This window comes from Ovis canadensis, chromosome 15, assembly GCF_042477335.2.
Source record: "Ovis canadensis isolate MfBH-ARS-UI-01 breed Bighorn chromosome 15, ARS-UI_OviCan_v2, whole genome shotgun sequence".
NCBI lineage: Eukaryota > Metazoa > Chordata > Mammalia > Artiodactyla > Bovidae > Ovis > Ovis canadensis.
In genome coordinates, this window is record NC_091259.1 from 83,625,599 (window position 1) to 83,650,522 (window position 24,924).

Genomic DNA, 24,924 nt, shown 5'->3' on the forward strand with positions numbered 1-24,924 from the left:
CATTAGAGAAACTGCTTCAAGTGGGACAATAAACCATTACTTATTCTTATCAAGTCTATTGGGGCAGAAGAGAAGATAACAAAAGAGCCAGGGCTGAAACCCTCAAACCTGGAGAAATCTTCTCACGCTGGAGGGAGACCTGAAAAAAGCAGCCCGATCATCCTGGGATACATAACACAGACACCTTCAACTTGGTGTTAAAAAACTCAACGACTCATTTTTATGTTGATTGTTCATTATTGTATCCTGGTAGGAGTCTTCTGGAGGAGTCACCCCCTTGAAAATAAGAGGAGGCTTCCCCTGAAGCAGGGTGACCAACTGTCCCAGTTTGCTAAGGACTAAAGAGTTTCCCAGGACACAACAGTTTCAGCGCTAAAATCCAGACAACAGAGGGCAAACCAGGAGAGTTGGCCACCCTAAGAATAAACAAAGCCGCTGTCAACCGTGTGGAAAAATTTGGAAAGACTAAACCAGGAATGAGGACTGGGACTTACTGACCTGGGGGAGCTGCTTGTGATAAAGGGCGAAGGGAAGGGACAGGAGAGAAGGGGAAGAGACCGTTCCTTATGTTGCTATGGGCTCTGAGAAATTTAACACACTGGGTGGTAGGAATCAAGTCTGAAGAGAGGGTGAGATAACTCTGCAGCAGTACCACGAGTCATCTTATTAGGAAGCCCAGGAAGAGGGGGCTTCCCAGGTGGCTCAGTGGTAAAGAATCCACCTGCCAAATAGGAGACACAGGTTAGATTCCTGGGTCAAAATGATGAGCCAGTCAGAGGCTCTGCTGTTACAATCCTATTTTGTTCTTTTGTCCTCTGGTCTTGGCACCTTGGGATAATGGACACACTGCAAGCTGGACAGTAAGGGTAGAAGCAGTGTAGCTTCTGGAGGAGCTGCCAGGAGAGTTCCTCGAACAGCAACTAACCATTCACAAAACAGTAGCAGGCTTTTCCTTCTCTGGGATTATTTACATAGGATCAATTTCTAGTAGTGGCATTAGTCAATGGATTGAAACATACGCACATTTTAAGACTCTAGAATGGCACCAAGCTCAGTCCTTCTATAAAGACAGCTGTATACGTAAAGGCTAGATAGTCTCAACAGTATGAAACTGCATGTTTTGCTGGGCAAACATGGAGATTCCTTTCCAAAGGACTTTGAAATTTACATCCTATGATTTCAAGGTCTAGTTTGCTTTTACCATATAATATCAGGGGATCTCATATCTCCTATTTGTTTATCATGAAGTGGGATCTTAGATGGTAGCCACATTTTTTAAAAAAAGCCTGTGAATTTTATGTGTTGGATACCTGGAGTGTCCCATCTTCAACTCATATTTTCTCTTCCTTTCTGCACTGCCATTCATACTTAATGCTGAGTCCATGTTCTCTTATACTCACAATTTTGTAAAATCTAGGTGGGATCTAGGGAGCAAAAGAGCCCTGAGGATATGTGCATGCACAGGGGTTAAAACCCCTGCTTTCTTATTTTCTTGACTTCCTCTTAACTTCCCCTCCATTTGCTAGGGAAATCAGCAGTTAAGCTTAGCTCTTGAGTTTTCAGTTTATTATTTCAGGTAGGGATATAATCATAGTATGTCTATTCTCTATCTAGCCTCTATTTTACTCCTCCTCATCTCTTATAGTTTCATATCTGATCCTATTAAGATTGTGACTTGTTTCTTTGTTCCTAAATTAGATGAACTTGCTATAGATCCTTTATAGTCCAGGAAAGGAGTTCCATCTCTGCTCACTTCATTTTAAACTAAGAATATGTTTATGTTCCCTCATTTGTATCATTTGGAACTGGTAAACCGATGGTGACCCAATATTGTAGTTTTTCCTTAGTATAACCTGAGACTTCGGCTGTTTTGGAACAGCTAAGGGCAAATCTGGAAGACTCTCAGGCTGGCCAGATGGAATCATCTATGGGAAGATGAAGCTTACATAAGGGAAAAATCCTTGACTCTTTCCCAAAGCTATACCACGAAGATACTATATATCCACAATAAGGCCCTCAACAGAAGACTTTTCAGGCACTTATACAAAGCTCCTATGAGGAAACCCTTGGTAATGTGGAAATACAGATCCAGATCCCTCCCTGAGATCATTTTGGGTAAAGTATAACTATGGACTGAAAAAAATCTTGGCCTATAGAAATCCAGATCCAAAGGAGATTAAAGGAATAGATTTGAACAGTTACTCGGTAGAATTATTAGGGAATGAAGTGCTCCTGGGGAAAAACACTGCCAGCCAATATTTAGTCTGTTTGCTAAGTCGCTTCAGTCGTGTCCAACTCTGTGCGACCCCATAGACGGCAGCCCACCAGCCTCCCCCGGGGAAAAACACTGCCAGCCAATATTTAGTCTGTTGGCTAAGTCGCTTCAGTCGTGTCCAACTCTGTGCGACCCCATAGACGGCAGCCCACCAGCCTCCCCCATCCCTGGGATTCTCCAGGCAAGAACACTGGAGTGGGTTGCCATTTCCTTCTCCAGTGCATGAAAGTGAAAAGTGAAAGTGAAGTCGCTCGGTCGTGTCCGACTCTTCGAGACCCCATGGACTGCAGCCCACCAGGCTCCTCCACCCATGGCATTTTCCAGGCGAGCACTGGAGTGGCTGCCACTGCCTTCTCCGTTGGTCTGTTTAGCACAAAGAAAGCACTTTTGGTGTGCAAGTAATAGACTTGAAAGTGCTAATGAAATCACCCCTAGACTGTTCTTCCCATTGAGGCTTCCTGTCACCAACTGATGAGTTAAGTTGTAAAAACCCCAATTTTCCTTTAATGTAGGTTTTGAAGGCTAAAAGGCTAGGCCCTTTTCAAGATTACACTCCACCTTGCCACTTAACATGCACAGGTGGCAGTTAAGCCTTTTCTCTTGCAATATTCATAATGGAACCAAAACTTTATAGGGAAAAATACCCATCTCAGGAAACTTGGAAAGACAGAGTTAAAATATTGCCTTATGAGGGAGACAAAGCAAGCCTGGGTCACAAGCTAAAACTTCACAAAGAAAAAAAAAACACATAACCAGGCACCTCACTGCATAATGACTAGAACTTAAGTTTCCAGTCTCCTCTCCCTTGTCCACTCCCAGTTCGATGATGTCACTATACTTGTCAAGCTCCACCTCCTGCCAAATGGACCCACTCTTTATAGAGTAGGATGGTGATGGGAAATAGTATTTGGAGTAGAAATAAACAGCAGATAATAATCCATAATTGTTTTTAATCTTGAGGCTGAGTCACCCTCGATTTATTTCCAAATTTCTTCTGTCATCAGCTGTTCATTTCTTTACTTTGAAAATCATCAGATTAACACTGCCAGAGGCAGGTAGGAAAAGATCCAACAGGACAATTCAGAGCGATCACATGGTGAGTGGCTGAGAAACCAGGAACAAAACAAATCTCAGGAAAGTCTCTTTTTTGTCCCAGCAAAGGCACCAATGTGTGAACCTAATTCACACTCTCATTATTCCAATCGGGTTATTTATATATCAGTATAATTTTAGAATAAGACTTGGTGGGGGATTATTTATTTCCTGAGAAATTCTGTCCATCACTTTGCACACAAGATAATTCAGGTAAATCTAACTTCAGAATTAATTTCAAATCAAGAAATTATATCTCTTACCTCTCTTTTTTTAATACTTTATTCCCTAAACTTTCCTTCTGAACAAGGAATTTCAAAGCAGAATGGCCAAATGGACATTCTAACATCCTGAGCATAAGAAATGTGATCCATTTAGATGGGGACTGTCTAAACCTGGGTGAGTGTCCTTTGCCCATCAATCTATCAGTCTTTAGATCCTCCGTGAAAGTGTAAGCTTTCTGTTTTATCTATATTTGACTTGTCTTTTTTAAGCTGACTGAATTCCTAAACCCACTTAGCCTTTAGCACCTACTCAGGGTTGGAAGTAGGAGATTGGAGTCCAGATGTTCTCCCTGGGAGCTAGGTCCAAGTCAGCCCAATTACCGCAGACAGATTAAGATGGAGGTTTCAGGCTGTCCCTCACAGCCTCTTAAAAACGCACACTGCAAACTCAGATTAGAAGCCATTTACTTATGTCAGAAGACCATTCCCCAGCTGAAAATCACTCTTCACACTTGCTTCATATTATGTCTACATAGGTAGGAAATTAGAAAAGCTAAAATACGATCCAAATAATTCAGGACAAATATCGCTTTCTTTTGAAATCTCTAGATAACTGCAACAAACAAAAGCGTTCTGTCTGGCTAGATGCTGTTTTCCTCATTGATTCTGTTTTCCTCATTGATTCTGTTTTCCTCATTGATTCTGTAAGCATGATATAAATGTCTACGACCAAGGAACTTTCAAATGAGTGAACGGTGCTAACCTGGTGTTCAGTGCATAGCAGGGAACTGTTGGTCTTGGGGGTTTCTATTTAGTTAATAAATTTGCAAATGAATCAAGATATTCTGGTGTTGACCCAACCCTTCTAAAACACGCAGATTATACGTCAGGTGTCCACACACTCAGTCATGCTAGACGATGGGACCGTGGAGGGGGTACTGAGAGGGGAAGTTTGTCACAGCTCCTGGAAAGCCTCCCTCCTCCCCACCTTTCACATTAGCTGAAGTGAGTGAGCATCAGCTCTTGACGGATGCGATCAGCCTCCAGGTCCAATGACTCCATGTGCTCATACTCCTCCTCGGGGGGCTGTTCCACCGGGCCGGTCACTGGAGAGGACCACACATCCATCCCGTGCTCCAGGGAGATGTTGTGGAGGACGCAGCAGGCCAGGATGATGTGGCTGGACTTCTCTGGGGAGTACTGCAGTGCCCCCTTGGATCCATCCAGGCAGCGGAATCGGGAGCAGAGCGTTCGGAAGGTCTTCTCAATCACACTGTGAGTTGCGGAATGGGCCATGTTATAGCGATATTCAGCTGGAGTTTCTGGAATGTGAAGTGGGGTCATGAGCCAGGTGCGGAGAAAGAAGGAACTGTCACCTGTGGGGAAGGCCCAAAGAAATCACAGATGTTTATAACTGGAATACAAACAAAAAAAGAAAAGCCAGGTGCATATACAGAGAAGGGACAAGAATACGTAACTGTTTCTGGAGCCGAAGCAGAGCAGGGAAACAGAGAGGGAAATGCTGTGGCATAGAGAAGGCATGTCCATGTCATGAGCAGGAAGCCAGGCGTCTTGGCTGGGAATACCCTCAGCTAAAACCAACAGGGAAAAAAAGCTGACACGGCTAAAGAAAGCTAAGTCTGATGGAATGTGGGACGGAGGTGAAAGCACTAGAGAAAATAAAATTCTTGAATATTCTTTTTTTCGCCGTGATATGTGGCTTATGAGATCCTAGTTCCTCGACCAGGTATTGAACCTGGGCCCCCAGCAGCAGAAGCACAGAGTCCTAACCACTGGACTGCCAGGCAATTCCAGGATTTTCTAAATTCAGAGATATTGTTCTCTAATAAAAAGTTAGTAGAAACTATCACATAGCAAGCCAATCTTTAAAATCTCCACGGACTTCCCTGGTGGTCCTGTGACTAAGACTCTGCACTCCCAATGCAGGGGGCCCGGGTTCAATCCTTGGTCGGGGAACTAGATCCCACATGCCACAACTAAGAGTTTGTATGCCACAGCTAAAGATCCCCTGGGCTGCAACCAAGACCCAGAACAGCCAAATAAATAAATATTTAAAAATAAAATAAAACCTCTAAAGAGCAAGAGCACAAGAGAGAAACAGGAAGTTCTGCCAGAAGACCTCAAAACATTTGTGAGGAAAAAAATCTCTGACTTTACCATTAAAATGTCAGGTGTGAAGGCACTACCAGGGGATTTCAGAGGATTTTATAGACAATAATCATTCATTCTTCCAGTGCTCAGAAGAATAAAAGTGCCAGCAGAGATGTTCTGCCAACCTAGAAATCACACTCATTAGAACCACACCTTTGTAACAGAGGAACTGGTAGAATTTCACATTAATAAGGAAAGCATAAATATAATGATGCAAATAGTAACAGTCAGGGATAGGGAGGTAAAATCAGAAGTCAATTAAAATAACATATACAAAGCATTTCCTTTAAATGGCTTCTGTATCAATGATCCCGGGAAGCACTAAAAAAAAAAACTGGTGCGCAACGTCCCATTACAATAGCACAATGTTTCTACAATGTTTACTTGTCTTGAGTCACTAAATTTGGAAGGCAAAATGTCTCAGATAGAAGAACAAACCCTTAGAAATTTGAGACAAATAGACCTAAGGAATACCAGCTTGCATACTTGCTGTGTTCCTCACCCACCATCAATTTCAGTAAATAGTTATGGACTGTTCAGAGAGTGCTAGGCACTGTTCCAAATATATAGAACTCCTTTCTTTTAGGAGCTTAATTTCCAAGTACTGGGTTAACCTTAAATGCAGCTTTTTAACTAAAAACATTACTGAGATACTGACATATAACACTATTAGTTTTAGGTAGACTGGATTAACTTTAATTTTTTTAATTTATTTGTGGCTGCCCTGGGTCCTCATTGCCGTGCGCCGGCTTTCTCTGGACGTGGTGAGCAGAGGCTGCTCTCTAGTTGTGGCTTATGAGCTTCTCATTGCAGTGGCTTCTCTTGCTGCGAAGCCCTGGCTCTAGGCACGCGGGCTTCAGGAGCTGTGGTTTCCTGGCTCTAGAGCATAGGCTCAACAGTTGCGTCACGCGGGTTTAGTTGCTCTGTGGCACGTGGAATTTCCCCAGATTAGGGATCAAACCCATATTTCCTGCATTGGCAGCTGGATTCTTTACCACTGATCCACCAGGGAAGCCCCTGGATTAACTTTAAGTATCTGAGATATCAAATATTTTCAAATTGTATATTTGGCTGACTTCTTTCCTCCTAAGTACAACCTTCTTTAATTGAACTTGTCCCTACCAAATACTGTATATAAAAAACTGATGTTGTAAGTCATAATGAAAATAATATCTATGACACTGAATACCTACTATGTAGTAGGCATCGTATGATCTCTTTTCCAATCCCAGCTCTGCCAGGCAGATATTATTGAACTCATTTTATAAATGAGAAAATAAAAATATATGTCGGCCATCCTATGATCTGTCAGGCACAGGAAGAGGAAGGAGCTGGTCAACTAAATGCTAATCATGCCAGAGGCAGAGTCACTAAAACAATGGTATAATGCTGCAAGAGACAATTAAAAACCATTTAAGATGGATGTCGAGGGACTTCCCTGGCAGTCAGTTGTTAGGACTCTGTGTTTCCAAGGCTCGGGGAATGCGGGTTTGATCCCTGGTCAGGGCACTACGATCCCACATGCCTCGTGGACAACAAATAAATAAATAAATAAATAAAAAGACGAATGTGAAAACACAGACATGCTAAATATTTGTTAAATGTCACTCTAAGAAACAGTATGAGCTTTAATTGGGTAAACATACAAGACCAGCTAGTTAGTGGTGACCTTTTTATAAAACACCTCATCACCATTAACTGGTTATAATCCAGAAAGACAGACACTCAGGAGGGGATTAGGATCAGAATTGCTAAACAGATTATAATTGCTTATATGATCAGTCATCCAAGAGACATTCTGGCAGAGCTTACCCGAAGCTGCTTAACAGGACTAGGTCAAGAGCTGAAGGAATAACTCAGGCTGAACGGTGTGTAGGAGCAGGTACGTTTAGAGAGGAAGGATTAGCTGATGCCCTCTGAAGGGGCAGACAAGAATGAGGACGTGAAGGGATGACACCCAAGGTGAAAATACGCTCAACAAACAAACGAAACCCAAGGGAGAACCACAGCTAGTTCTAGGTTTAACAAATCTAGCACTGCTCTACAAATCTGATGGTGTACTTAAGATACAATCAGGCATCTTATCTCTCTTTCTTTTTTCAACATCTTGTCATTCCTCGGAATCCTGACAGTTTTCCCTACATGTGAGACCAGTGTTTTCCAACCATCTATTCATTACAAATGATTTGGGCGACCTGTTAAAAATGAAGATCGGATTCTTTTCTTGAAGAATCTCATTTCTGAAGCCTGAAGTGGGTCCCTTTATTTTAAACAAATTTCCCAGATAGGGGACTTCCCTGGTGGTCCAGTGGTTAAGAATTCACCTTGCAATGCAGGGGAAAAGGGTTCAATCCTTGGTCGGGGAACTAAGATCCCACATGCTGAGGGGCCGCCTGTACACTGTTACAGCGCAGCCGGTACTCTGGAGCCCATGCTCCACCACTAGAGAAGAGCCCATGTGCCCCGTGCCTCAACTAAGACTTGACGCAGCCAAAAATAAAGAAACACATTTTTAAAATTCCCCAGATAACTCTTTTTGATTTGGAAAAATTGTGAAACACTACACTAGTTCACGTTTTCAAACTAGCTTGCCTGTTACAGCTCATGGAGGCTTTTCAAAGGGTCTGTGGTAGAACTGAGGATACGAAAGGAATTAATTTCCACAGCATCAGCTTCTGTGGGTGTACTTCCCTGGCATCGTTAGTGTCTAGCATGTGGCCGGGTACCAAAACTGGCCTTAACAGACATTTGTTAAGCGTGGTTGCAATGTTTCCATCTCTCCTACTTGCACTCTTTCTGTCAAGAGGGCAATCAGAAAAATACATAAAAATTTGTCCAAATTTTTACTTATTTTCAACTATGTCCTGTAAACAACTGAAAAACTACTTTAAAACCATAATTCCAACTGAACCTGGGGTCCTCAATTGTGAAGGAAAAGAAAATCAGTAATTGGTTCATGACCTTGAAGTCCTAGTGAAAAGACCATTTGCCAAATAGAGTAACTCCTCACATGATTCATTCTAAAAAAAATAAACACAAATGTTTGTGTTTACGTGTTCTGTGCCTTAATTTCCTCTTCTGTGAAAATGCTGACATTAGCATATAACTCCTTAAAAGTTTTTATAAGGATGAAGTGAGATAATCCAAGGCAAAGTACTTACAAGATCGCCTAACTTGGAAGTGCTCAGTCATTCCTAGCTGGCTTTAGAGTTAGGGTACCCAGGTGATGTCACAAGAAATCAGCTTGGAACCCAAGTACTTCCCCAGCTGTGGAAGAAGAAGCTGGAAGAGACATTTGCAGTCTTTCCTTCTCTTCTTGGTATGAGTTGTATGAGAATAGAATTTAAAAATTCAGAGTAGGCAAAAGGCGGGATTAAGACAAACATCCAGTAGCATAATGAGAAGGTGATGCACTGGCAACAGTGTGTAGAAGCAACAACTGAAGAAACTCAGTTGAGTTCCCAGCTGTCTCCCGTGGTGCCCTGGCAGCTCGAAACCAGCCAGTATGGCAGCAGTCTCTCTTCACCTGGAAGGGGGAAGGGTTCTTTTTCTTTTTTTGACCACCTTGTCAGGCGTGTGGGATCTTCTTTCTCTGACCAGGGATCAAGCCTGAACCCCAAGCATTGGAAGCACAGAATCTTAACCACTGGACTTCTGGGAAAGTCCCAAGGAAAGGTTCTTCTTTAACTGTCAGTAAGCACATTAAAGAAAAAAAAATTCCTGAGCATCTACTACATGTGAAACACTGTGTAATGAGCATGTGCAGTGCAGACTGGCCTTAACAAACCAGGTTAAGATTCATGCTTTTGTAAGAGAGGTCTTCAGATGCTTAATGTGCCTCTCCATCTCTCACATATGTTGTATACAAGATAACCCCTGTCTTGTTGCTCACATAAAGAACAGTCCTTTAAAAATAAAACAAAAAGAGAGCTGCCAGGCTTGAGGGTTTCATCACTGCTAACTAACTATATTCCTCTCAGCTCTACAGTCACATTGGTTTGCACTGCTTTGTACTGAATGGGTTCTTGTTCTACTCAGATCATTAAGCCTGGCTTTCCGAGGGCACTTAGGCAGTCAGGTCTATGAAGCGAGTTTCCGTAAGAACTGTATGAATGCACTGTCTACTGTCATTTTCATATAGACATCACCGATGGCAAAAAGAATACATTTATACATTTGCACAATACTTCAGAGTGAACTTCCATATATATTCCCTAATCCTAACAATAGATATTACTGCCCTTAGCATTACTTCCACTATTTTACAGATGATAAAAATGAAGGCTCTGGGACTTCCCTGGTGGTCCAGGGGTTAAGACTCCATGCTCCCAATGCACGAGACCCAGGTTCAATCCCTGGTCAGGCAACTCCATCCCACACGCCTCAACAAAGATTCCATGTACTGCAACTAAGACTGGTGCAGCCAAATAAATTCTAAAAAGTTAAGGCTCAGTTGTATGAAGGTACTATATTTAACCAGATCTGCACGGATAAGTACTTTGACTTTAAGGGGAATCTTTGTTGTTGTTGCTACTGTTGTTTGTGATTACAAAATACTGTTGTTATGCAAGTTCCTGGGTGTAATTTTATTTTACATATTTCCAAGTATGTTCCTCCAAGATAAGTTCTTAGAAGAACTGAGTCAAATCATATGTTTTTAAATGTTAGTGTCTTTTGGGACTTCCCTGGTGGTCCAGTGGTTAAGAATACACCTTCCAATGCTGGGAACTCAGGCTCGATCCCTGGTCCAGAAACTAAGATCTCATGTGCCGAGGGGCAACTAAGCCCACATGCAGCAACTCCAGAGAGGGCCCTGAACCTAGAGAAGCCCTCACACTGCAAGGAAGAGCCTGTGTGCCCCAACTAAGACCCCACACAGCCAAATAAATAGATAAATATTTTTTGATGTTAATAAGTGTCTTTTAAATGTTGATTAAAAAAATTAGGGCTCAGAGTTCTCATCCGAGGTCGTGTTGAAAAGAGAACGGGACTGAGACTCAGGTCTGTAGACCTCCATATTTCATTCTTCTGTCCCAAGTATCTTTTCACTATCTACAGAATGAAGCATTTATACCTCAGACTTACCAAGAAGCCAGCTCTCTTTGTGCATCCCAGCTTCAAACTGACTGCTGAGAGAAGACTGCTGTAGCACGACACAGTCTTGGAGGCTTCCTGGCCAGCTTGTCTCCACAGTCATCAGTGCCCCTCTGATGTCACACACCATCAGGCAATTTAAAGAATGAAGGCCTTTACGGTTCACATAGGAAAGGTCTTCAGCATGTGGTGCTTTGATTGCCACATGCATACAGTCAACCACCCCTATGACCCCTGGTATCCCTGCCAACCCATAGAATTCATCCTTCAGAGCCTGCACAGAGGCTTCATCACCTGGAAAGTGGATGAACTGCGAAGCTCTTTCCACAAGCGCTTCGGTGACGTTGGCAACACATCGACTCATAGATGCCTGACTGATTCCAATAGCGTCTCCCATCCGAGTCTGGAAGGAACCTGAGGTATAGAAGCCCAGGGCTGCAAGGATCTGTGTCTCTGGGCTAATAGCCCTGGATCTCTGAGTAGGTCTAGACAGGCTCGCCCCCAAGAGCTCCACCAAGTAATAAATGAACTGTCGTGGAAACCCATACATGGACATCAAGTATTCATCCGTCACATCATCCAGCTTAAAGCGGTCCAATGTCCGGTGACCTCGGCCATATAGCAAGAGATCACAGTCAAGTACTGTTATTGGTATAGCCATGGTACATGTAAATGTTTCTTTCCCTCTGCTACTTTTCCTGAACTCTTTCCAGTGAAGATGCTGATGAAAGAAAGTATTTAAGGAAGTGTCAGAATTCAACGGCTAACCGTCATTTAAGCGCCTGTGGTATTTATAATCTTCTCTCTGTAAAGGTTAAACAAAACAAAACAAAAAAAGCAAGACATTAGAAACTCACCAAAGACTTTAAAGTGATTCAAAGACCACAACAGATTCTTTTCTCAAATTTCCATTTTGTTCAAGCAAAAGGTGCTATAACTGTTAACTCTGGGTTTTTCTCCACTAACTCACGACCACAGGACGGGCTTGCCTTGGCTTGGAGAATGGGAGTTGAGTATTGGTGGCTCATTTAGTGCCTGCCTGGTACTTGAACTGCTTTCCTCCTAGCTCAGTTGGTAAAGAATCTGCCTGCAATGCAGGAGACCCAGGTTAAATTCCTGGGTTGGTAAGATCCTCTGGAGAAGGAACTGGCAACCCACTCCAGTATTCTTGGCCTGGAGAATCCTATGGACAGAGAAGCCTGGCAGGCTACAGTCCATGGGGTCGCAAGAGTCGACATGACTTAGCAACTAAACCACTACAACTTGAACTGGGAAGAGCAAAAGGTTAATGGAGGTGATGGCATAATTATTCACAAAGTAAGAGGTCTGCTCCTAAGTAGACAGGCCACGAAGCAGGTGACAGACGTCATAAGTACTCAGGACAGAGATTAGTCACGGCGGGATTCATGACCCAAACCCCTCTGGCTCCACAGCATAAGTAAGAGGTAAAGAGACGGGGCTTCAAACCCGTCTAACAGGGAAGAAGGGGCAAAAAAAAAAAAAAACGCCCACGACCCAGGCTGGTCGATGGAGATTACGTGCTCTTAACAAAAGGCTTTCTCCTCACCCCAAGAAACCCAAATCGTGAGGCTGAGAGCTAGGAAGCAGAGAAGATCAGGCAGGTGGGAAGGAAGGCGCAGAAGAGGAGGCTGGGAGAGCGAGGGGCTGACAGGCAACTCCACCTCAAAGACTTTGAAAAGCTGACTTAGAAGTGGATACGGAAGTGTGATGGTCCCGGCCCAAGTCAGCTGAGGCCGCTCACCCACCTCTCCGCGGCTGCCCGGTTACCCGTCACACTCCCCAACCACCCAGCCGGGCCCGGCCCGCCTCCGGAACCTGCGGCCGAAGACGAACCGCCACGGCGCTCAGTATAGGCCCCGCCCCTCCGCGTCAGTGCCCGCCCCGAGCCGCGTCGTCTCTGCTGCCGCCGCCGCGACCTGCGATTCGTTAACGCACATTCCACACACGGCCCAAACTCGCACGCTCTTCCAACCCCTCTTCCTCTCGCCGCTGTTTACGCCTTTCTTTTCTGAGACGCTTGAAGAGATTGGGGAGTCAGACTTGTATGGTAAGGAAACCAGTTTTTACGGGCACATCAAAGAGGAAGAAGATTAAGTAGGGCATCCACGTTGTAGCGAAAGTGCGACTGATGTTAGGTAGCTGTACTTCCCCCGTAGCCCTCTTCCTCCCCCGGCCGTCACCGAAGCGGATGAAAACAAACACTAACGATGGCGGCACTGGGAAGCGACCGGCGGCTGGGCTTAAGGCAGGACTGATCGCTTGAGCTGTGAGGGAAGCCTTGAAGAGAGCCTGGTAGACGTGAGTGCGACGACTCGCGCAGTCTTGGAACGAAATTCCCGAGGCCTGCGAGCCACGAGGCTTCCGAGGTGAGAGGTATTATCTGCGACCCGTGCTGTCCCTGCAGCTCCGGAGCGCGGAGCCCTCAGCCAGGAGACGCAGCTGGCCGGCCCCAGGCCCCGGCCTCCGTAATGAGAGCCCCGAGCCACTCTCTGTGTCGCAGCTTCACAGGTACTAACTTGGGGAGGGAATACGCCCCCGGGTCTCTCAGCGCCCCCGGGTGGGAGGCTCTGGATCTGCGGCCTGTCGGGTACCTCCTGGCGAAGCCGAAGCCTGCTAGCTGTAGGTCAGTCCTCTGAGCTTTCGTTGGGAAATCGGGTCAGCGTAGGCCCAATTGGCCCTTGATCATTCCCAGCCCTTACCAAGATCCCCAGAGCTTTTGACTGCTTTCTCAGTTCTTTGGGTTAAATTGTAAGGCTTTTCTGGAGGGAATTTGCGGGGCCACACCTCTGTGGTTGGGTGCCAGTATGAAAAAGATAGGTTTTCAGTCAATCAAGATTTGTTGAGTGCCAAATATGTACTCCGCGTGTAGGTGAGGGAGACTGTTGACTAGTGAAAAAAGGGACCCAAGGTTCACGACTCTCTTACTGGCAGTGGAACGACCTGTGGAAACCTGCGATCCATTCTCATTAAATAAATCTCTGGGTAAGTGGCCAAGCACCTTCCTGGGATTCATCACTAACTTATCTCAGTTTTCACTTTCCCAGTCAGTTATTCACCAAGTTTTCCTGATCAATTCATGTAGCGTTTCATTTTAGTATTTCTTCCTCTTCTGGCTATCCCACAGCCAGAGAGAGAGGGGTGGAAGGTGGGGCGGTGGGATGGGGGAGAGATACGAATGAACGAATATATGAAGAACAAAAGTACCTATTTTCTCAGTATAATTAGTTTAGTAAGTTTAAAAGTCATCTCCTAAGGTGATAGAATTTATTGAACACTTCAATGGGAGATGTGCAGTAATATAATAAGCAACAGATCCTTTCTTTACGCTAAATTAACTCCAGGTTATTGTGCATTGTTTTATGTGTTAGTCCTTTTCAAAAAATATGTGAATATTGTGGCTCCAACTGAATTATTAGTTTTTCTTTGTTTCTTTCAACTCCATTTTTCAGCTGAGCAGAAGTCTTGTTAAATGCTTGTGGAATGGAATCCTGAGTTAGTATTTTACCTAGTGGATGATGAATAAGTGCTAAAGCAAGTGTCATATATTCTGATCTGTATAGTAGAATGTATGTGGTTAATTCTCTTGCTGTTTTCAGGAGAATTGGATCTAAAGTTAAGACTGCTGTGGCAACTTTTGAGATTTATATTTCATGAAAGTTGCAATTACTGTACTTACCCCTAACAGTTCCTATTGTATATTTGTATTTTTTTTCCCTTGGGTTGTTATTAAGATATGCAAAAACTACAGGTCTGCAGCTATTAAATAATCCAAATTATATATTTTTTTATTTAAGGCCTAGGAATCAGCTGGACACAGTTCAGTCTTACTATATACACATCCTGGGGTTGTACTGTATGGAGGTACAGGGCAATAATCTCTTTTTTTCCATTGTCTTAACTTGCTTGCATCCACCCAACTGCCTTAGTTTATGACCTCCATGACCCAGAACAGGGAGTCCATAGTCTAAATGCAAAAAGAAGTCTAAGACATTAGTATTGAGCTTCCAAAGACCTGATTATACAGGAGTGAGTTTTCAAAGATAATTTTGACTAATCAGAAAATGCAACCGCTGTAGAACTTATTGCTCTCACTTGATAAAGTTCATTACCGATGTTCTGCAGTTACATTTTGTTCCAATTGTAGTGGAAGTTACTTATTTTGGAATTTTCATCTGGAGGGAATTTATTTAATCTTAGTAATACCTGGAAATCCCTAAAACTTTATTTTTAAATATTTATTTTACTTTTTAAACACTTTTTACTTTATTATAGAAGAGATGAAAATGACATCATTACACTATGGTTATGGTTGGAGCACTGCTTAGATCCCAGAGAATGAAGAGTTCACCTAAAAAATTCCTCACTGTTATGACCCTTTATTATTCAGCTTAGGTGTTTTTCTTTTTTAATGAAAAAAGGTACAGAAACTCACTGACAAGAAATACAAGCTAGTCAGGTAATATTTGAATTACCATATTGTTTAAGACTCTTTTGACTTGTTTGTTGACTTGAGAGTCTTAAAATATGTATACTAAAAGTTTATTCTTGGAAAAAGCTTACCTAAACTTTATGTGTGGATGATTTAGAAGTAATTTCCAATTTTTGGTGATGAGTTGAATAAGGTGAATTTCCATAGGACACCGTCTTTTCTTGCATGGATTTAATAGAGGAGAGGGTTCATGGGGTTTTGATCTTCGCCTCCTCTTTGTCAAATCATAGACTACAATAAAAACGGCAAGTAGTCACTGATGGTATAAAGGCAGTGTAGCCAAGGAGAATACAAATAAGACTGGCTAGTCCTCTGTGACCAAAGGGAATAGAGCACGTTTTCTTGGGAATTCTCTAGCGGTCCAGTGGTCAGGACTCTGAACTTCCCCTGCAGGAGCCATGGGTTCTGTCCCTAGTGGGGGAACTAAGATCCCTCATGCCACACAGCAAACAAACAAACAAAAAAAAAGAAACTTAAAAATTTAGGTTTTAAATCTTAAAAGTATTTTAAATCCCTTAAAAGGACTTAAAATTAGTTTTGAATTGTTTTTAACTGTAGAGTAAATGTGGACCAGTTTACTAGTGAAATCCCTGAAATGCCAGAGTAAGTGGGACCAGAAATTTGTTTCTGCCCTGGTCGTGTCCCCCCTATGCCCTTGGTTACAAGCGATGGGATAAGAGGATAAGAGGAAACTTCCCCGGCGGTCCAGTGGTTAAGACTGAGCTTCCACTGCAGGGGGCATGGGTTTCATCCCTGGTCAGGAGACTAAGATCCTACATGCCCTGACACAGCCAAACAAATTAATAAGAGAAAGGATAAGATTGTGAATCACCATTACATAGAAAAACAACTAAATTAACATGGAATAGTTAATCTGTCAATTGTATCTTAGTAAAAGTAAAGGTAAATAAAGAATTTATAAGCAACCTAGATGTCCACCGACAGATGAATGGATTAAGTAGTTATGGTACATATATACAATGCAGTATTGCTCAGCCATAAAAAGGAATTAATCTGAGTTAGTTCTAGTGAGGTGAATGAACCTGGAGCCTGTTAAACAGAGTGAAGTAAGTCAGAAAAACAAATATCATGTGTTAATGTATATATATGGAATGTAGAAAAATGGTACTGATGAACCTGTTTGCAGGGCAAAAAGAGCGGCTCAGATATCGAGAACAAACTTATGAATACAGCGAGAGGAGGACCCGGATGAATTGAGGGAGTAGAATAGATAATGGAAACTTGCTGTATAACACAGAGAGCTTAGCCTGGTGCTCTGTGACAACCTAGAGGGGTGGGATGGGGTGGGAGGTGGGAGGCAGAGGTTCAAGAGGGAGGGGACATCTGTATACCTATGGCTGATTCATGTTGTTTTATGGCAGAAACCAACACAACATTGTAAAGCAATTATCCTCCAGTTAAAAAATAAATAAATTATCCTCCAATTATAAATAAATAACATTTAAAAATATTATGTAAATTAAGAAAAGGAATTTAGAGAAGTGATAACCCAGTATTCTTGTTTTGGAAAATACTGCTTTCACATTTGACTTTTGATTCATACAAATATAAAAGAAAGAAAGTTAAAAATCGTATTATACCCTCAGGCTTAAGGTTTGTCCCCAGCCTCACCTTTCTTTGTTGCCCACAGCTATTAGGTCTTTAAAAGATACTAAGTTGAGAAATACTTGTAGAGGTTTAGAAGTCTTGTTTTAAGTATAAGCTTAAGGAGGTTTTTACCCTTTATTTCTGTTGGATTTTTCAAGAAATCAGATATTGGCCTTATTTATTCTTTAGACTAGTTTTTAAATTGTTCATAGTTAATCAGACACAGCTTTTATCTTTATTCCCACCTCCCATTTTCTGTTGGTTTGTTTTACTCTGGTTTCTTAAATTGGATACTTATTTGAGGCTTTTGTTTTTTTAGTTATAAATGCATTTCAAGCTGTAAATTTTCTTCTGACTTCTTTGTCTCATTTGTTGTCAAATATTCTTCATTTTGTTAATTTCTAGATCATTTGTAACTGGTTTTTATTTCAATATTTATTATAAAAAGATTTCTAATGTATACATAGTTAACTTTTTATTATGTTTCTAGTTTGCTTGGAAAGAAAATCTTTTAGATGGTCAAGAACGTGATCAATTTATGGTGTCCCTTGAACTGAGATCCCTCATGCCACACTGTGTGGCCTAAAAAAAAATTTTTTAATAAAAACAAAAAGTCTATGTTAAAAATTAGAAAACATATAAATTATTTTTTCAGTGATCAATGTTAACTTTTCCCAGTTTTAAGGGCTAGAGATATTATCTGGGATCATTTTTGTATGGTGTCTTGCCGAATTATTCAGCTGTTGCTTTGAAATTATTTACCTCTTCCTTTCTTTATTGACTGCCTTGTCTTAATCCAGTGTTATCACCACTCTCATCTGGATTACTGGAATGTCTTCCTAGATGGTCTTCATCTCCCCTTCTCTGTAGTCAGGTTAATGTCCTTAAATTGTTACCTGTAGAAGAATTTCCATTGACTCCCTCCTGATAGACTGTTAGTCTCTTTTGCCCACTTTTATGTCTCCCTACTAATGTGAACTGATTGTACTTACCTAATTTATTTTGCTCCCTACCTCTTTACATGAAAATCCTCAGCTATACAGTTCCTAATTTGCTTCTCCCTCTTTCTTTTTCCTCTCCCATCTGGGATTCCAGTTACACATGCTAGACCTTTCCCTGTGTCCTTAGTATCTCAGATAACCTCACGTATCATTTTGTACCTACTGTCATGATATAACTGAACACCTTAAATAGTACCCTTTCACACTCAAAAGTATCCCCAATCTGTGGTCACTCCTTATCTCTCGTACATTCTCTCATACACTTTTCCATATTTCCCATCCCTTTGTCTCTCTATGCTTTGTTTTGGATATTTTCCTTCAGTCTATATTTCCTTTCAATATTTCTATCTTCTGCTGATCTGATCTGCTGTTAGACTCAACCACTGAGTTCTTAAATTAGCATTTTATTTTTTAGTTCTAGAGTTTCTGTTTGGTTCTTTTTATAGATTTTTGTTCTCTGTCCAAATTCTCAATTTTGTCCTTCATTTAATTGAACATATTGCATCGTAATTTTGAGGTCTGTGTTGATAACTGTTAATGTTTCTGATGTCTTTTGGATTTTGGTCATTTGTGTTTGTCTCCATGAGTGCCTAATTTACTTTAACATATGCCAGAAATTGTATATGAAAAATTTTAGAGATAATTTGGGGCTAGGATAACACAATTTTCTTTCAGCAAGAAATTACCTTTGCTTTTGTCAGAGGCTAAGGGCCCACCTTATTCGACACCGTTGAAGCTGAATGATGTTTAAAACTTTCCACATACAAATGAACTACAGCTGTGTGCAACTATTATCAATGATGCTCATAAATATAATATTAATAGTAAATGAAATAAATCAGACACAACCATTTATATGAAATTCTGAAACAGGTAAAGCCAGTCTGTGGTGACTGAGTCAGAACAGTGGCTTCTGTTGGGAGGTGATGGCTGAACGGAGACCCTGGGGGAGTCTGGGTGCTATTGTGCTGTGCCTCATCTGTGTGCCAGTTGCACTGGTGGGATTGCCTTGTGGAAGTTTATCAGGTTGCAGTCTAATGTATGTACACTTCTCTGGGTGTATATTTTCAATTAAAAAGCTTACTTTAGTGAAAAAATTTTCATAATAAAACTTAAAAAAATTAGCTTGAAGACTTACAAATTATAGCTACACTGGTTTTCTGAGAGAAGAACTACTATCCACTGTTTTTGGAAATTAAAAAAAAAATTTAAATACAGCAACAGCCTTTTTATCTGGGTTATTTATTATGGGTTAAAAGGGAAAAGAGTAACAAGGAAATACAAGAGAATCATATGTTAACACAAAAACTTGCCCATGAGTGATCTTAGCAGTATTGTTCATAATAGCCAAAAAGAGGAAGCAACTTAAATGCCCATCACTTGATGAGTCAGTTAACACAATGTAATCTGTCCATTCAGTGGAATATTCAGTTCAGTTCAGTCACTCAGCCGTGTCTGACTCTTTGCGACCCCATGAATCGCAGCACTCCAGGCCTCCCCGTCCATCACCAACTCCCAGAGTTCACTCAAACTCAGGTCCATCGAGTCGGTGAGGCCATCCAGCCATCTCATCCTCTGTCAGCCCCTTCTCCTCCTGACCCCAATCCCTCCCAGCATCAGGGTCTTTTCCAATGAGTCAACTCTTCGCATGAGGTGGCCGAAGGACTGGAGTTTCAGCTTTAGCATCGTTCTTTCCAAAGAAATCCCAGGGCTGATCTTCAGAATGGATTGGTTGGATCTCCTTGCAGTCCAAGGGACTCTCAAGAGTTTTCTCCAACACCACTGTTCAAAAGCATCAATTCTTCGGCACTCAGCCTTCTTCACAGTCCAACTTGCACATCCATACATGACTACTGGAAAAACCATAGTCTTGACTAGACGGACCTCTTTTGGCAATTAAGCCATAAAAAGGAATGATGTACTGACACATGCTCCAATGTAGGGTGAACCTTGAAAATATGCTCAGTGAAGGAAGCAAGTCACATTTCCTTTGTGAGAAAATTCCAGAATAAACGAGTCCATAGGCATAAAGTATACTAGTGGTTGCCAAGGAGAATGAGAAGGGGAATGACAGATAACAGATGTGGGATTCTTTTCAGTGTGATAAAAATTAGGGGATGGCTGTACATCCCTATGAATATACTAAAAATCACCAAACTATAGACTATAAAACCGTGAATTTTATGATGTGTGAGTTATAACTGTTAAGAAAAGCTATATAAAGTGATCCTTTAAAAAATTTTGACCCACCACCTTTCCCAGCATTCTAAATCAACATGTTTAACAAGTTCACAAGTAAGCATATTTTCTTCTAGGGTGCCAAATCTCCTACCTCCGATGTGTAGGCTCTTACATTGTCTTGTTCTTTTGAGTTCTTGGTGTTCTATTTCCATGGGCAATCCATAAGTTTTTAAATTCTGAAATCATCTAGCTAAAAGTTGGAAGGAAGGGTTACAAGTGGCCTGGCTGTCAACAATCCAAATCTGTGAAAGTTTCTCTCAAGGCTCCTTCAAACTTTCTTCAGCCTGTTTCTAGGGGTTTCGGTGGTTCTAAACAACTTTTTAGGTTAGTTTCTTGGCTTTCTGTTTCCTTACTATTCATGTAGGTGATGTAAATTTTGGATCTTATATCTTTGTACCTTACTGACTTATTCTTTTGAAGCTTTAGAGTGACTTCCCCACCTCCCAACCTTGCCCTGATAGATGGCAAACCTGCTTATTGCTTCTCTAGGGTCCTTCTTGGAGAAGGCAGTGGCACCCCACTCCAGTACTCTTGCCTGGAAAATCCCATGGACAGAGGAGCCTGGTAGGCTGCAGTCCATGGGGTCGCTAAGGGTCGGACAAGACTGAGCAACTTCACTTTCACTTTTCACTTTCATGCATTGGAGAAGGAAATGGCAAACCACTCCAGTGTTCTTGCCTGGAGAATCCCAGGGATGAGGGAGCCTGGTGGGCTGCCGTCTATGGGGTCGCACAGAGTCGGGCACGACTGTAGTGACTTAGCAGCAGCAGCAGGGTTCTTCTGGTCTCTGATCAAGGAGCACTTGACTCTGGGGTTTTATGCAGGTTTCTACCTGCTTACAAGCTTGAGTTATGATGGCCCACCGGCTGTAGTCGTGTTCTCGTGTTCATTACAAGAACCTGAGCTTGCTCCCCATAGGCCTCAGCTCCCTGTCATCAGTTTTCCCTTATATTGATGGCTTTAACTCACCTTTTCTCTGGAAGCTGCAACTTTTCAATCTTTCTAGTTTAGCTGGGTATCAAGACCCTTTTTATTTTCATATTTTATCTGCATTTTTATGTGCTTGTAGTGGCAGGTAGTGGGGGCGACTGATAACATCAGGTCAGTCCATATTGCTGTCAGACCTCCTCCTCAAAGATTTTAAGCTCATGTCTGTCATAGTACAGTGCAATAAACTCTATGTCTCATTTACGCTCAAGGCAAGGATATCCCGTGATGGGATCTTAGAAGTACAACTAGAGCAGTCATTCAGATGTTTGAAAAATTATATTTTCAATAGGTCTACAAGGAGATATGAAACTTCTATGCTGGGTGAAAATTAGTTAAGATCTTTACCCTACTATAGCCCATTTGATGAGAATGAATTTTGTTTCTGAATTTAAAATTTTTTGACAAATGGAAGGAATACAGAAAAATTGTAAAAGTATAACTGAGCGTTCATATACTCTTCAGCTTGGTTCACATGCAGTTCTCTCTTGGCCACACTGCTTTACTTTTCTCTGTCAGTGTCACACAGTGTATAACAGAGTAATACACAATTTCTTTTTTCCCCTGGATTCTTGAGGAAAGTTACTTTAGAGTAAGAACATGACCAAAGTGTAATTGTATCAAATTCAAGAAATGTAATATTGATGCAGTGCCCTTAGTAGTATATAGTCAGTATTCAAATGTTGCCGAATAGTTTTCATACTGTCCATTATAGCAAGTTTAAAAAAAAAGTCCTGGATCAAGGATTGCGTTTAGTTGTCATACCTCTTCTGTTGCCTTTATTCTATAACATTTCTTCAGGCTTTTTCTCACGTTAAGATTGACAGTTTTTGAAGAGTAAAAGCGCCTTATTGTGTACAAGTTCTTGTCTTGCAATGGAAGCTCATCTGGTTGCTTCCTTGTGGTCAGGTGTGGGTTATACAACTGACTAGAAAAGTCCCTAAGTGTCATGTCGTTCTCGCTACATCACATCAAGACAATGTAATGTCAGTTTTTCAGTTGTTGGTATGTTTCTCTGATTACTTTATTAAGATTGTGTTCACTGATGACTCTGTAATTAATAGTCATCCACATGAAGACTGATAATATACCATTTGCCAACAAACACATTTTCATGCCATGAATTTATCATCCCCTGGTGATTTGCTTAGTCCTGCAGTTAGTCCTGCAGTGGTTGCAAAATAGGTGATTTTTCTAATAATTTTTATTTCTTATACATTTACTAATTGGCAGTTTACAGGGAAGAAGTATCTTTTTGCCCCCATTTATTATAGAATTGCCTCTGAAACCAGTGTTGGAGAAAATATGAAAATTCTTGCTATATAATAATGACTATGGCAAGAAAAGATTATCTCTGCTCTTTCACAATGTTAGTTGAAGAAGTAAATGTAAAATTGTCAGTTTTAATTTCGGTGTTCCCCATACTTACATACTGCATGAGAAACATAAGTTTAAAAACACTTGATGGTAGAAAGTGTTATTTAAATACTTATCAATCTTGAAAATGTTTGTGCTAAGCGTTTGTCAGCAAAAAAAAAATTTTTTTGTTAAAGGCAAAAGCATCCTGTTATCTCTGTAATAGTTTTGAAGTTACTATTCTGTAGAGTATTGTGAATAGAAATAGGCATTAAAGAAATGTGAAAGCCGTATTGATAATATGCCAGGAGATGTTACTCAGAACAATGGAATTTGCTTAATAACATTCATCCGTAAATCAAGGAAACTTTCACTCTTTAATATTAGAGTGGTTCAATATATAAATTTGTTTAAAAAGAAAAAAAGCTAAAGTTGTCTAAGAGAATTAGAAGATAAGCTACAGGGGCTTCCCTGGTGGTCCAGTGGTTAAGAATCCAGCTGCCAGTGCAGGGGACCTGGTTCGATCCCTGGTCTGAGAAGATCCCACATGTTGCAAATCAGCTAAGCCCCTGAGCCACAACTGCTGAGCCTGCTCTCTAGAGCCCCCGAGCCACAGCTGCTAAACCCACGTGCTGCACCTACTGAAGCCCTCGTGCGCAGAGCCTGTGCTCTGCAGTAAGGGGAGCCATCACAGTGAGAAGCCTGTACACCGAAGTGAAGAGTAGCCCCTGCTTACTGCAACTAGAAAAAGCCCACATGCAAACACTAAGACCTAGGACAGTCCAAAAATCAAATAAATAAATCTTTTTTAAAAAGAAGAAGCTACAGAATGGGAGAAAATATTTGCAAAAGACATACCTTTTAAGATAACAATGAGTTACCATCTCACACCTATTCAGTTCAGTTCAGTCACTCAGTCGTGTCCGACTCTTTGCAACCCCATGAATCGCAGCACGCCAGGCCTCCCCATCCATCACCAACTCCTGGAGTTTACTCAAACTCATGTCCATTGAGTCGGTGATGCCATCCAGCCATCTCATCCTCTGTCGGCCCCTTCTCCTGCCCCCAATCCCTCGCAGCATCAGGGTCTTTTCCAATGAGTCAACCCTTTGCATGAGGTGGCCAAAGTACTGGAGTTTCAGCTTTAGCATCAGTCCTTCCAATGAACACCCAGGACTGGTCTCCTTTAGAATGGATTGGTTGGATCTCCTTGCTGTCCAAGGGACTCTCAAGTCTTCTCCAACACCACAGTTCAAAAGCATCAATTCTTTGGCGCTCACCTTTCTTCACAGTCCAACTCTCACATCCATACATGACCACTGGAAAAACTAGAGCCTTGACTAGATGGACCTTTGTTGGCAAAGTAATGTCTCTGCTTTTCAGTATGCTATCTAGTTTGGTCATAACTTTCCTTCCAAGGAGTAAGCGTCTTTTAATTTCATGGCTGCAGTCACCATCTGCAGTGATTTTGGAGCCCCAAAAAATAAAGTCTGACACTGTTTCTACTGTTTCCCCATCTATTTTCCATGAAGTGATGGGACCAGACGCCATGATCTTCGTTTTCTGAATGTTGAGCTTTAAGCCAACTTTTTCACTCTCCTCTTTCACTCCCATCAAGAGGCTTTTTAGTTCCTCTTCACTTTCTGCCATAAGGGTGGTGTCATCTGCATATCTGAGGTGATTGATATTTCTCCTGGCAATCTTGATCCCAGCTTGTGCTTCTTCCAACCCAGTGTTTTTCATGATGTACTCTGCGTATAAGTTAAATAAACAGAGTAACAATATACAGCCTTGACGTACTGCTTTTCCTATTAGAATGGCCAAAATCCAAAAACGCTGACAGCACCAAATGCTGGAGAGATCATGGAGCAATAGGAATTCTCTCTGCTGGTTGGAATGCAAAATGGTTTAGCCACTTTGGAAGACCATTTGATGGTTTCTTACAAAATAAACATACTCTTACCATATTATTCAACGGTTGCATGCCCATTCCTTACTGAAAGGAGTTGAAAACTTGTTTTCAGCAGGAGATTGGGGGCTTCTTTGGAGAAATTCTTCTTTGGAGAAATTCCCTCAGAGGGAAAATATATTGTAACAATTTTTCTGTTTGTAGGTCCCTCAACTAGAGTCATGGGTCTTGACTGTGTTAGGACTCCCCACTCTTACCTATTATGTTGTGATTCCTCCTTTCTGTATTTAGTTGTGGAAGATCTTTCCTGGTAGGTTCTGGTCTTTTTCCTCAATAATTATTCTAAAAATAATTGTAATTTTGGTGCTCATGAGAGGAGGTGAGCTCAGTCTTCCTACTCCAGTACCTTAGTGTTAGTCGCTCAGTTGTGCCCGACTCTGCAATCCCATGGACTG

At 41.7% G+C, this 24,924-nt stretch overlaps 2 protein-coding genes across 18 annotated transcripts in view; one reads left to right on the forward strand and one right to left on the reverse strand.

Annotated features, from left to right (window-relative positions):
• Positions 1-3,218: 3,218 nt before the first annotated feature.
• Positions 3,219-12,768, reverse strand: HARBI1 (harbinger transposase derived 1). Of its 2 annotated transcripts, none has more exons than XM_069554020.1 (3): positions 12,624-12,768; positions 10,849-11,662; positions 3,219-4,967 (listed from the first exon to the last, which is right to left on the reverse strand). In XM_069554020.1, exons 2-3 carry the CDS (start codon positions 11,516-11,518, stop codon positions 4,588-4,590), a joined length of 1,050 nt encoding a protein of 349 aa, XP_069410121.1. In that variant the 5' UTR covers positions 11,519-11,662; positions 12,624-12,768; the 3' UTR covers positions 3,219-4,587. The 2 variants fall into 2 exon arrangements, with proteins under 2 accessions (XP_069410121.1, XP_069410122.1); XM_069554021.1 differs by having other exon boundaries at positions 12,540-12,746.
• A 50-nt stretch (positions 12,769-12,818) lies between these two features.
• Positions 12,819-24,924, forward strand: part of ATG13 (autophagy related 13) — a 47,439-nt gene continuing 35,333 nt past the window's right edge. For 9 of the 16 annotated variants that reach the window (XR_011249270.1, XM_069554022.1, XM_069554026.1 and 6 more), the window contains exons 1-2: positions 12,819-13,386; positions 13,748-13,860. The gene's annotated coding sequence lies outside the window, so the exon portion shown is untranslated. The remainder of the gene's footprint in view (positions 13,387-13,747; positions 13,861-24,924) is intronic. The other 7 variants (XM_069554023.1, XM_069554028.1, XM_069554025.1 and 4 more) reach the window with 2 other exon arrangements.